The 12,224-nt window shown below is 31.6% G+C and overlaps 1 protein-coding gene across 1 annotated transcript; it reads right to left on the bottom strand.

Moving 5' to 3' along the window:
• Positions 1–6,386: 6,386 nt before the first annotated feature.
• LOC130805715 (agamous-like MADS-box protein AGL62) lies at positions 6,387–6,893 on the bottom strand. The gene has a single exon (XM_057670498.1). It carries the CDS (start codon positions 6,891–6,893, stop codon positions 6,387–6,389), a length of 507 nt encoding a protein of 168 aa, XP_057526481.1.
• Between the last annotated feature and the right edge of the window lie 5,331 nt (positions 6,894–12,224).

Below are 12,224 nucleotides of genomic sequence, written 5' to 3'. Positions count from 1 at the left end.
ATGAGGCTAATACAAGGAAAAAGGGGTTTGGGAAATCTAGAGTCCATTTGTATTAGATTGATTGTAATATTTAGTAAAGGTGAGATTTTAAATCTTGAGATGTTGTTCTCAAGGTGTGTGTGGATTTGTTCTAAATGGAAGGTGTATTTAATCATCGTGTGTTCTTGGTTTGGTTTTTTGTTGTGTCCATTGATGTTGCTATGTTTTTCTTTTGCTTTTCCTTCTTGTTCTTCTCTAGTTAGAGTTCTTAAGTCTTTCATTTCAATTGGTATCAACTCTTGGTGAGTTCCTTAGGTATTTTGGTGAAGAAACAAGATGGAGGTAAAACAAGGTTTCATATTTCTTTGTTTAATGGAATGATTGACTTTTTGGTGTGAAAACATTACGTTGAGGACTTATTGGCTTAAAAGGGCATAGAAGAGACACTTGAAAGAACAAATCCAATATCTTTGGAGGAAGGGAAATGACTGGGTATGAAGAAGAAAGCAGTTAACAATAATTGGATTGCCATTGAACTCAAAATCAAGTATAACTAATTGAAGGAGACGAACATCAGTGTGTTGTTGGAGAAACTACAAGCAGTGTATATTTTGAAGTATCTTACCAAAAAATTTGTATGAGGTGGGAGTTGTATCAAGTCTAAAAGGAGGAGATAAGACTATGCAAGATCAAATTAACATATTTGTGTGTCAATTTTTGAGCTAAAAGTTGACTTGCGTGAGCTAAACCTCTCCGAGGGCTTGACTAGGGATAGGGGTAGTTGAAGGCGTCATATCCATGTTTTAGATTAATGATGTCCTCGTAGATTACCTCTTTATGTTCTTGCCAACCTGCTCCTCTCGTTTCTTTTATTTGTTTTTTTGTCCTTTTATTTTTATTTTGTAGGTGGGTTTACTTTTTATTTATATGCCTTTTTATCTTTCTTCTGTCGCTACGTCTTCGTATCTTTATAAAGCCAAGGGACTCCTTTGGCCGCGCTTTCCTCTATGGGTACGAGTTGCTACCATCCTTCCTTCCCCAGACCCTGTCCGTAGTTTCTTCTATGAGCGGGATATACTGGATTGGATGATAATGATAATATGTGTCAATTTTTGAATGCAGATGAGAAACATTTTGATGATGAGAAAGCCTTACTTCTTTTGGCCTCTCATCCGAAGAACTATAGAAATATAGTTCAAACATTGCTCATTGGAAGGGAGTCTATTACACTTGATCAAGCATTGGTGGTATTGAGAGAGAATAATAAGTTAATAGTGAGATTTAAGGGGGAAGAGAAGAACAGTGGTGGAGAAGACTTATATGAGGAGATTTCTAATAGAGGGAGAACTAAGGATAACGATTACCAAGGAAGGGGTATGTCTCACGGGAGGAATATATGATTATAGTAACAAAGATTGTGATTATTGTAAGAAGAAGGAGCACATTCAAATGATGTGCAAAGAGATGAAGGAAGACATCAAGAAAATAAGGAGCTTGAGGGATGGTAGGATGTTGAGAATAGCAGAGATATCGCACTAGACTTTGTTGATGAGAAGGTGAACATGATGGGTCACTTCTTGTTGATGGTGGTAGGAAATAAATTGGACATAAGAGTAATCTCACGTATGCAATCGTCTCACATGAGATTCACTACATGTCAAAATACACACTTGCGATAAAATTTTAAAATATTTTTTTTAGGAATCGAGTAAACTCTTTTAAACTTTAAATAAGTTCAAAAGGCAAACCCTTATTTCCCCTAAGTTGAAATTTAAAGGTAAGTACCAACTTTTTTGAATTTTCAAATAGCTTGAATTCAGACTCCTAATTAATCCTAAAATGAGATTTTGTGTAAAAATTTCTTGAATTATGAAATAGTTTAAGTGGATAACTCAAACTTTCTAAAGTCACCTAATGATTTGCTTGAAAATCAGACTCCTCGTAAGTCTTAAAAAGAGTGATTTTGAGCATTAATTGTCATAAGTTTTATATCTTTCAAGTTTCTCTTAGATTGATAACTCTGACCTCTAATTGCCCTAAGTTAGAAATTAGGGGTGATATTTGTCTAAGTATCAAACTTTCACTTAACTTGGAATTCAGACTCTTATTAAGTTTCAAAGTTATTGATTGATTAAGCGATAACAATCATAGTCATTTAATATCTACGCTTTAATCTAGCAACAAAGTCAGACTCCAAATTACCCTCAAGATGAAAATGAGGCTGATGTTAATTTAAGTATCAGTTCATCAGAGTTTTACTTATCTTGATAATTCAGACTCTTATTTTTCCTCAGGATAGGGATTAAGGATGAAATAGTTATAAGTGTTAACTCTATTATGCTTTCACCCAATTTGAAAGTTTCACTTAGCTTGAAAACTCAAATTCTTATTCGCCCCTAAGATGGAAACTAGGGGTGAAATTTATAAAGTATTAACTCTTTAAATTTTCACCAAGCTAAACAACTCAAATCTATAATATCCCCCAAGATATATATTTGATTAAAAAAAATTCTATGTAGAATTCCTTTTGGGTTTTCATCTAACTTGATAACTCAAACTCTTGTCAAGACCAAGATTGAATTAGGGTTGAAATTATTCTAAGCAATAATCCTTCAGAGTTTGACTTAGCTTGATAGGACTAATTATCATTGTAAGGTTGACATGTAGTTGAAATTAATCAAAGTACAAATACTTCCAATTTCCAAATAGTAATAATTACCATCAAAGGATTTTTTTTTTAACATTCAACAAGCTATTTGGTTCCATCTCATATTCCAAAAGGGAGGACAAAAAAGATGAAGGGACTTGCAAAAATTGAGAATTTAAAAAGTAAATGAATAATTTGCAAATAAAATTTTAGTGTTTAACACTTTTGCGAATTATAGATATAATGTTTATTTTTGCGATTTATAACCACCAAAGTATCAATGTCTACAACGTTCAGTCAAAATCACATAATTCTATTTTCAGGTTAAGTGGTAGAATTTCAGAGATTTGGCCTGAATGCTATAGACTTTGAAATTTTAGTGGTTGTGATTCGCAAAAAAAAAACATTAAGGTTATAATTCGTAAAAGTTCAAAATTTTAAGTGTAATTCATAAATTATTAAAAATATAAACCAAAAAGCTTTTGTCCTAAAATTATACTATGTTCAAAATTTTAGCCCTAAAATTTAATATTGCTACTTAACATTTTGTCTAATAAAATCAAATATCAAAACTTTAATCAAACAATTATCATACTTCATCTTTTTCTTTTTAATTGCCACTCTCCATTTAGGTACACTTTTAGGAAGAGATTTTACAACTTGAATGGAGAAATTTATCAAAATTAATAAATTAAATCATAATAAAGTAACCTTCATCCCAATCTATAGACAGTAATGCTCACTTTGTTCTTTAATGTTTTTTCCATTGAGAATATTTTAATTTAAGAAGAGAAAATTTTGACTATGGTTTTGAGAGAGATATAAAAAAGAAAATATATTTATGTGAAAATTTATTTGATTCATCTTAATATATAATTGTTTATTATATAATTTTATAATTTTTATGATGTATATTTAGACATATTGAAACTCAAAAATTATTTTAAAAATTGTGAAAAAGTAAAAGGTTAATAAAAAAAGAAGAGAGGAGTATTTTTTTTTAGTGAATATAGGTTCAGTTAAATTGTCTATTTTATTTTCTAAATTATGTGCCGCGAATGAGATTTGAAAGTAAAAAGAAATTAAGGTTAACTACTTTTTCACAATTAAAAAAAGATTTTGGGAACAACACAAAAAGTTTACGGCGTTTCCTTTCATTATGTTTGTTCGTTTAGAGAGGACTAGTTTTAAGATTTGTTATTTTATTTTATAGGGTTGTTCGAATGTGTTAACTTTTTTATTTTGAAAATTTTTAGTTATATAATATTAATTCTAAAGTTAATTTTAACTTTGATATCTTTAAACTCGGTTTATAAAAAGTTTAGATCTGCCACTTGAAATGGCTAAGAAAAAATGAAAAAGAATAACGACTATGTTTAATATAAACTTAGTGCACTCTAATTTTATCATGCACCACTTCTTAGTCTATTATCTACACCTCACTCGCTACTAGACTTGTCAAAATTTGATCTAATACAACTTAAAATTAACCCAACTGAAAGTGACCCACCCAACAATTCACTAACCAACCGTTTTGACATATCTATTTACTACTCTATACTTAACTTAACCATACTCTTTACTTTTTATTCCACTAGCTTACTAACATCATATTAAAGTTATAACTTTTTTAGTTTTCTCCTTATCACACCAAAGTATCTCCATATTAGTAAAGTATATCATACCATAGTAAACTATGTTTAATTTTCTGTTAAAATAGAATATTCTAAAGGTAATCAAATTACTAAACGGAGGGAAGTGAAGTATTTTAAGGGAGAAGGTCTTAGTAAATAACAGTTATTTGTGAGATTAATAAATCACCCTTATGTGATAGGGTGTGATAGGGTGAGAACTATGTTATTTTAATTTATCTTTTTTGGTTTTGTTTATTTTAATATTATTCTTTTTATCTTTTTGTGCTGATTTAAATGACAATTATTGATTAAGAATTTTTAATTTTAAGGTTAACAAACAATGAGGTAAGAATGTGTGGATATTAGTTGATTAAAAAGCTTTAATGTATTGTAGACTCATAATTCTTTACCAATTTATTGCAGACTTAGGAGTTAGGAAAAATCTTATCTAATCAGCATATTCTCAATTAGGAGATTTATTTGTAATTTAGTTGATAACACTAATTAATCATCTTCCTTTTAAATAAATACGTTCATAGAGAAATTAAATACAAGTTTTAATTGACCTTTAGATTTAGCAATATAATGTGTATTTATTTCTTTGGTTAGAATTCATCACTTAAAGCTTTGGATTCCCCTCCACTTTCCATCATCTCTTTTTCTTCGTATGCCTTTTAATTGATTCTCATTCTATATTTAAGTGTGAGATTAAGTAAGTCTTTAATTTTAAAGTCAATACAACATAATAATTAGCCTTGTTTTTTCTTTTTAATTGCTCCCATAATTTTCAATTCATGGAGCGAGAGGATAAATAATAATTATATATGTAAAGAAAAGAATAATTAGTAAATGACCAATAAACAAAAAAAAATTATCTCTATATTGGCAAATAATCATCAAATAATGATTTTTAAAATGATTAAGACTATGAATAATCCCTATGGTATATGGGATGAATAGTGATATAATATGAATTGTTTTGAAGAAATGATGAAAAACAACAAATAAGGCTTTATCGGATGAGTCAGTTTTCTGAATGGTTACAGAAAAAGCCGACTCGATGTGATACTACTGAGCAACATTGGATCGTTTTTATACTTATTCAATCTTTGTTTTTGCGAAATTTGTTTCGTATGTCATTACACCTATGCATTATAACTAAAACCAAATTACATTAGTTTAATGTAGTTCTATGTAGCAATAATCTTACTTTAATCTCTCTCCCTAATCTCTCTTCTTCCTATTGTCCAAAAAACACCATTGTAGCCATTGAAACTTGTTGGAAGCTTGTGATGATTTATAATACATCTAGGCTAGAAAATAGATTACTCAGGTGAACCACTCTAATTGTCTTGTGTTGTTGATTGTTATTTATTTTACACATTTAGATTGAATCAAGAATTAGGATTTCAAATCAACTTTATTTCAATTCAATTTCAAGACTCTAATTATTGATCCTAGGCATAGTTAGGGTTTAATCCTTCACCCTTTATTATTATAAAAATAATCAACATTATGATCATCATACACAGCGTATCAATGTATATCGATCATAAAAGTTTTAACCAAAGTCTAGTAAGGATTTGAAGACAGCAAACTTGCTCTTAAGAAGATTGTAACTGATGAGACCCTTAACTCGAGAAAAATATAAAAATATTCTATTATGAGTAATAGTAAAAAAAAAAAAGTGCATTTTATAACGTTCATAACCGAGATAGTTATGATAAATATGAGCAAATTTATTTTCAGTCAATGATACATTTAGGCAAGAACAAAATTACATGTAGATAACTAAACCCAAATTGATGAAGCTTATTTTGTTGCTCTATTAGTCCTAAATATTTGTATTCATTTCCAACCTAAGAACGAAAAAAAACAAACACCTTGAATAAAGGCTAGAAAAGTTTGACTAATGAGATGCTTGTCAAACATACATTAAATATTTTTCTTTATAAATTATACATTTTGCTTATTATTATTATTAGTCATGGTTGAACTTGTATTCTAGATGGCTATATGTATTTTCCGTTACCTTTTCTCATCCGAATTCTATTTTTGTGCGGAATATTTAATTGATGATGATAATGCTGAAACTTGTCTTTTCCATGCAAGAGCATATAGCTTGATTAAGCGATATAAATTGTTTTCTTAATATCCTCCATAGAAGCCCCCAAAATCTCGAGTTCATATAAACCAAGTTTATCAATAGGTGCCTCCCACCACCATTGGCTAGACTTCCTCTTAAAGCTTTTGAAATTTTCTCCCCTACTCTTTTCAGCTTCAAGGAGGTCAAGAATTTTGGTTAGTTGTGAGTTGAATTCACCCATAGTAGTGGAGCTTTGTTCAACATGGCTATCCTCAATTTTCACATTGTTATTTGATGTTTGAGGACATGGTGTATGATTCAGGTAACGATTCACAATAGATTCAACATTTGGATGTCCAAAAGAAAAGATTTTTTGCCCTGGAGAAAAGACGATAATGATGGCTTCTACACCACATAGAGTGCATATTTCACTAGCTTTTTTAAAAAGGCCTAATCGTCTTTTTGAGAAAGTAACTTGTCTGTGACTTAAATTTTTAATCCTAGCCATTTTTATCTTTTGCCAACCTTTTGATTCTTTCTTTGCCATGGATGAAGGATCGAACATTAATTGAAAGAAAATGTTTTTTTTTTGGGTTGATGAAAAAATGTACAACTTTAAAGGGTATTTAAAGGACTATAAGGTATGGACATTAGTTGGCTAAATTTAATGTATGACAAATGGTTTTGAGGTTATTCATAATTTCATACCATTATTGCAGATTTAGGAGTTTCCAAAATCATTTCAAATTAATAATTACTCATCATGGAGATTTATTTACAATTTAGTTAGCAACCACTATCGATCTTAAAATGATTCGAGAATCCTTTTTAGCTATACGATGAGCAATTTTATTCCCATTAATTTAACATGATCATGATAGAGATTAGAGACCTAAGAAAGACTCACTAAACATATCACAAGAGACAAAAACATGAATTATCTTCTATAATTAAAAGTATAACTAAATTTAAAAGGTCGTGAAAATACATAGAATCAGTGACGAGGAAACCACTTGAAGGGTCGGTAACTTTTATATTATTAACTTATCGTCACATATTTTCAAAAAGCTCGTTTGAACTAATATCTAATATGATATTAAAAAAGCTTCTCTCTGGTTACTGATTATATGCTACTCTCTTTTTATTGTATCCTAGCCATATTAGGAATAATATTATTACCGCTAATGTATCATATATTACTTTTAATGGTTACATTTCTCTCTTTATGTGTCAGCTTTTAGAGAAAAGTGTAACTATTAAAAATATACGTATTATAAATTTAATCGTAGTTTTTATAGCACCCATACGAGTATTATTTTAGAAGTTACATCTAAATGATGTGATTTAAATGATGTGTGTAAACAAATGTAACCATTCCAATTCTAGAATCAAAAAGGTTATTTTACTTTTATATATAAAGATAACTCGTGTTAAATGTTTCACACGCGGATGAAGTATCTGTTGGGATGATTTATCCCATATCGACAAATTGAACATGGTGTGCACACTTTATAAGTTATTGGAGTCCTTCTTCCCATTACCATATGGTTTTGGGAAACAATGAACCTCACCAAATGTATGTGCAAGTCAACGCTTTTGACCCGTGGGTTTGTGGGCCCGAGCCACGGGTGTTCCGTGTCCACACGAGTGGGCCAGGGTGAGATTATGTGACGAATTGTCACGGTCTAATATGGTTTCAGAGCCGAAGGTAGTTCCTGGTATGATGTGGCTCACATGTGAGGGGGAGTGTTGGAAATACTTTACATGTGAGACAAGATCCCACATCGATAAAATAGTAGGTTGTTGAGTTATATATATATTGCATGAGCTAATCTTCCTAATACCCTATGATTTTGGGAAACAATGAATCTCACTTAGTGTATGTGCAAGTCAACACTCATCCCCATGGATTTGTGGGCCCGAGTCCACGGGTGTCCCGTGTACACATGAGTGGGCCACAATGGTTCGATCAAAAATTAAAAATGGTAGTTCCGAAAAAAATAGCGTTCCTACTCTAATTGATCATAGTATCAAATAACCAATTTAAGTTTAATGTATAAAGAGGTCATATTAGAAATCAGACTTTGGTTACTAACTATTCGATGCACTCGATCTTACCTTTTGTTGCGCTCATCATTTTGGAGTTTAGAAAATCTTTTCAAATTAATCGTTTCTCCTTTTGGAGATTTTTTTGCAATTTAAGTATTAATAATTGTCAAACTTTCGGTTGATTGAGACTAAAGGTAAAGGTAAAGGACACTTTTAATATCCCACACAAGGCAGGGTCTGGGTAGTTTTTTTTTTCCTGAAAGATATGGACAAATCATAGTTGTTCCTCTCAAGGAGAGAGTAAAGAGGATGCGTATAGTCAAGAAACTCCTAGGTGATACCTGGGCCCAGTAGGAGTCGAACACCAAAACTTCTGCTCAACATGCAAATGCTCTGTCCATTGAGCCACAAGCGCTTTTTGGTTTTCGGTTGAATGAGACTCAAAATAGTAATTCCATGACTGGTGAAATGGAGCTTAAATAATATTGGTCGATTGCATTAGGCAAATATGAGTAGGATTAGCTATGGCATGAAGATGTTGCGTGCGTATGAATGACCAAAGGGTTGTTGGGGCTACGTATAACACTTATAAAAAGGTTGTGTTGGGCGCGATCTAACAAGCCTTAAGAGTTGTCATCATTGCTTGGACAAACATGCATGTTGCTTGGGTAAGCAAATGTCCTGCTAGAGCGAGAATTTTACTACTTTAGTAAGAGATTGATTTCAAAAGCTATTGTCATTCATGATATGTTGTGCTCGACGAGAACTTCGCCTTGTTCATGCGAATTGAAGTAAAAAGCCACTAATTCATGGGGAGCTTATTCAAGGGTTTGGGGAGCATTCTATATGATGATTATATTGAGAGCCATAAACACAATGCAAGAAATTCTTTGTGGTTGATAACATTAGTAGGAAGTTCTCACTTGTATTCTCTTGGACTCGAGCATCATAAAAACAATTGTCTTCCCTTTATTTGGGTGGAACTTTAGTTAATGAACATGTTATTCATAGAATTTTCCCATATCTTGATTTGGTGTTTTCGTTTTGCTTCTCTTCTTCACTCTTCACTTTCATTTGTCTCTTGCAATCGTTTACTTTTCAATAAACCAAACTTTAATTGTATATATGTAGGGGCGGATTATGTGTTAATATTATTTTTAAAAAATGCTGATAGTGAGGCTTAAACCTAATGTTTTAACCAAGTTAACAAGTACACTTATTAACATATTTGGGTTATAACTTTTTAAATGTTGTTAGTTGACCACATTGTTAAAGACTACATCCACCCCTGTGTATATGTGCAAACATATTGTAGGCAACCTTAACATTAGATATTAGACACTTAGCTCTAATACTTTCCTAAATGGCCCAAATAATGAGTTATTGATCAATTAACCATAGAACAAATTGAAAACTAGAGTTGTTCATGGGTGGGCTACCCGCCAAGCTCGATCCACCCGGCCCGAAAAACGGGCGGGTTTGGACAACGTATTTGAAGAAAAATCAAAATTTGGACTGATAATGCTCGCCCGCCAAGATAAATGGGTGGGTAGCGACACAAAAAATACCCGCAGGTATACCCGTCCGCCCGCGTAGTTTAATATATTTAATATTAAATAATAATTATATTATTTTTTATGTTAGCTCTACAACCCAACTTACTTAATACTCCAATTTTTCAATAATTCCTATTTTTAAATTCTCATATATTCTCTACAACTCCCAATTCCCGCCACCTAATTACATTTTCCAATCTCCTACATTTATATTTAAGTAATTTGAGTATTTTGAGATTTTTTTTTATGTATTTAGAGTATTTTGCACAATATATTGTATTATTATAATTATTACTAAGACTTAACTTTATAATTGGTACTGTATTTAAATTTTTATATAAGAAATACCCGCTTACCCACGGGTCCCGCCTGCTAAGAAAATGGGCGGGTAACGACAAGAAAATACGCCAGCAAATGCGGACGGGCTTTTGAGTATTTGAGCCTGCGGATAGATTTTTATGGCATTATCCAATCCACTACCCGCCAAGCCCGCCCATAAACAGCTCTACTCAAAACATAGATAGAAGTATTCGACCTTCATATTTGATTAAATTAATTTGTGTATAATTATGGACATGTGATGTTTAGGATTCCCATCATTTTTATGTTTTCTCTCATTTCTTTTTATGATGCCTCTCAATTTATCATCATATTACTCAAATGGGAATGCTAAATTTTTAGTATAGCGTAAATGCATCATAATTATCCGTTTTATGAGCATTAACAAATCCATTTCATGCATAGCACTTTATTTTATTATATTTTAGCACTCTCATGATCCAAGCAGATGCATCATTCGTCATTACACTCCAAGAGTTTCAAATAGACCAATGGCCACAGTAATTATTCACCATAAACCCCAAACGGTTTGTCTGATAATTAGTACTAAATGGTGGAAATATAAATGACTTTTTAGTGTAAATTATCATGATATATATCGTGTCATTTTCATAATAACTTTGATCATAAAAAAGTTTTTTTTTCACAATTTTTCATTACCACCCGATACCATATGTTTAAATGGTAAGGCTTTAAAATGAATTTTATAAAGAAAATGAGATTATTGAAAGAGTATAACCACGACCAATAAACTTGTCAAGAGATATTTCTTCAAAAATTACACTAACTTTCTATTACCAAATCCACTATTTAATGCCAATTACAAAACGAGCCGTAAAAAGTAGGAATCTTGCAGATCGTAACGATTAGTCATGTTTCTAAAACATAAGCAAAATATAAGCGAAAAACCATAAACAATGATTTTTTCATGAACGTTGCTGCAAATGAGAATACGTCAAAGATTTCGCACTGTTTATTGTTTATTATTTATCTAAAAATTTGAAAAAGATCAAGACAAAAATATCATATCACAAACACCAAATCACAATAAGAACTCTTACAGGAACAAATTGTTTCCTTTTCTATTAGGACTTGGCAGTATATAAAATAAAATGTTTGATTAACAAAAGAAAGAAAAAAAAAAATAAATAAAATAATAATTTATATACATGCGCCTAAAGGGCAAATTACAAAACACCTACGTAACCACCAATAGCTGCCACTCCTCGGAAAAAAATTTGAGTAAGATGTTATTACTACTAAAAAAACAAATAATAAAAAGATGGACAACGGCAAAAAAAAACTTAGACGACCCCCTGAAATCCGTGTAAGGTTGGTGAATTAATTATATACAAAATGTACGATAGACCGTTAAAATGTTGCAAAACCTAAAAGAATCCCAAAATTCAATTGAGGCCACCTCCAAAGCGTAAAACTTTTGTTAGGGTGTTATTCGAAACGAATATCAACTATTTCAACTAGCAGATTTAGCCCAAGCAAAAGAATGTGATCCTTACTTCCTTAGCCACCAAGCCAAATAGCAAAACAGGTGATTTGGGTAGGGTTGATATGTCCCAAGATAAGAATCAGTCAAATGATCCTTGTCCTTCATTGATTGCATACATCAACTTCTTGAACATAACCTCCTGCTCAGAAATACATGGATCCATCAGCAATTTACTTGGCACTAACAATCTAGGAAAGTTAGAGAAGAGAGTCAAATTGCCTTGTCGAGTAAGGAGGAAGCTTAAGGTAATTAGCACAGGTCATGACACTTGGTAGATCATCATCTGCTGTTTCTGAAGGTGCTGTACCGTTAGAAGCTGTAATTGTTGCAGTCGAAAGCTGTGACAGGACAATGATAAAGAATTTTGTTAGATCAAGGGAAACTGATGAGGCAATGATCCAAAAATGAGCAGTGGATTAATCCAGGT

This window comes from Amaranthus tricolor, chromosome 2 (assembly GCF_026212465.1).
Source record: "Amaranthus tricolor cultivar Red isolate AtriRed21 chromosome 2, ASM2621246v1, whole genome shotgun sequence".
NCBI classification, from domain to species: domain Eukaryota; kingdom Viridiplantae; phylum Streptophyta; class Magnoliopsida; order Caryophyllales; family Amaranthaceae; genus Amaranthus; species Amaranthus tricolor.
This window is presented reverse-complemented; position numbering and strand designations above follow the sequence as displayed.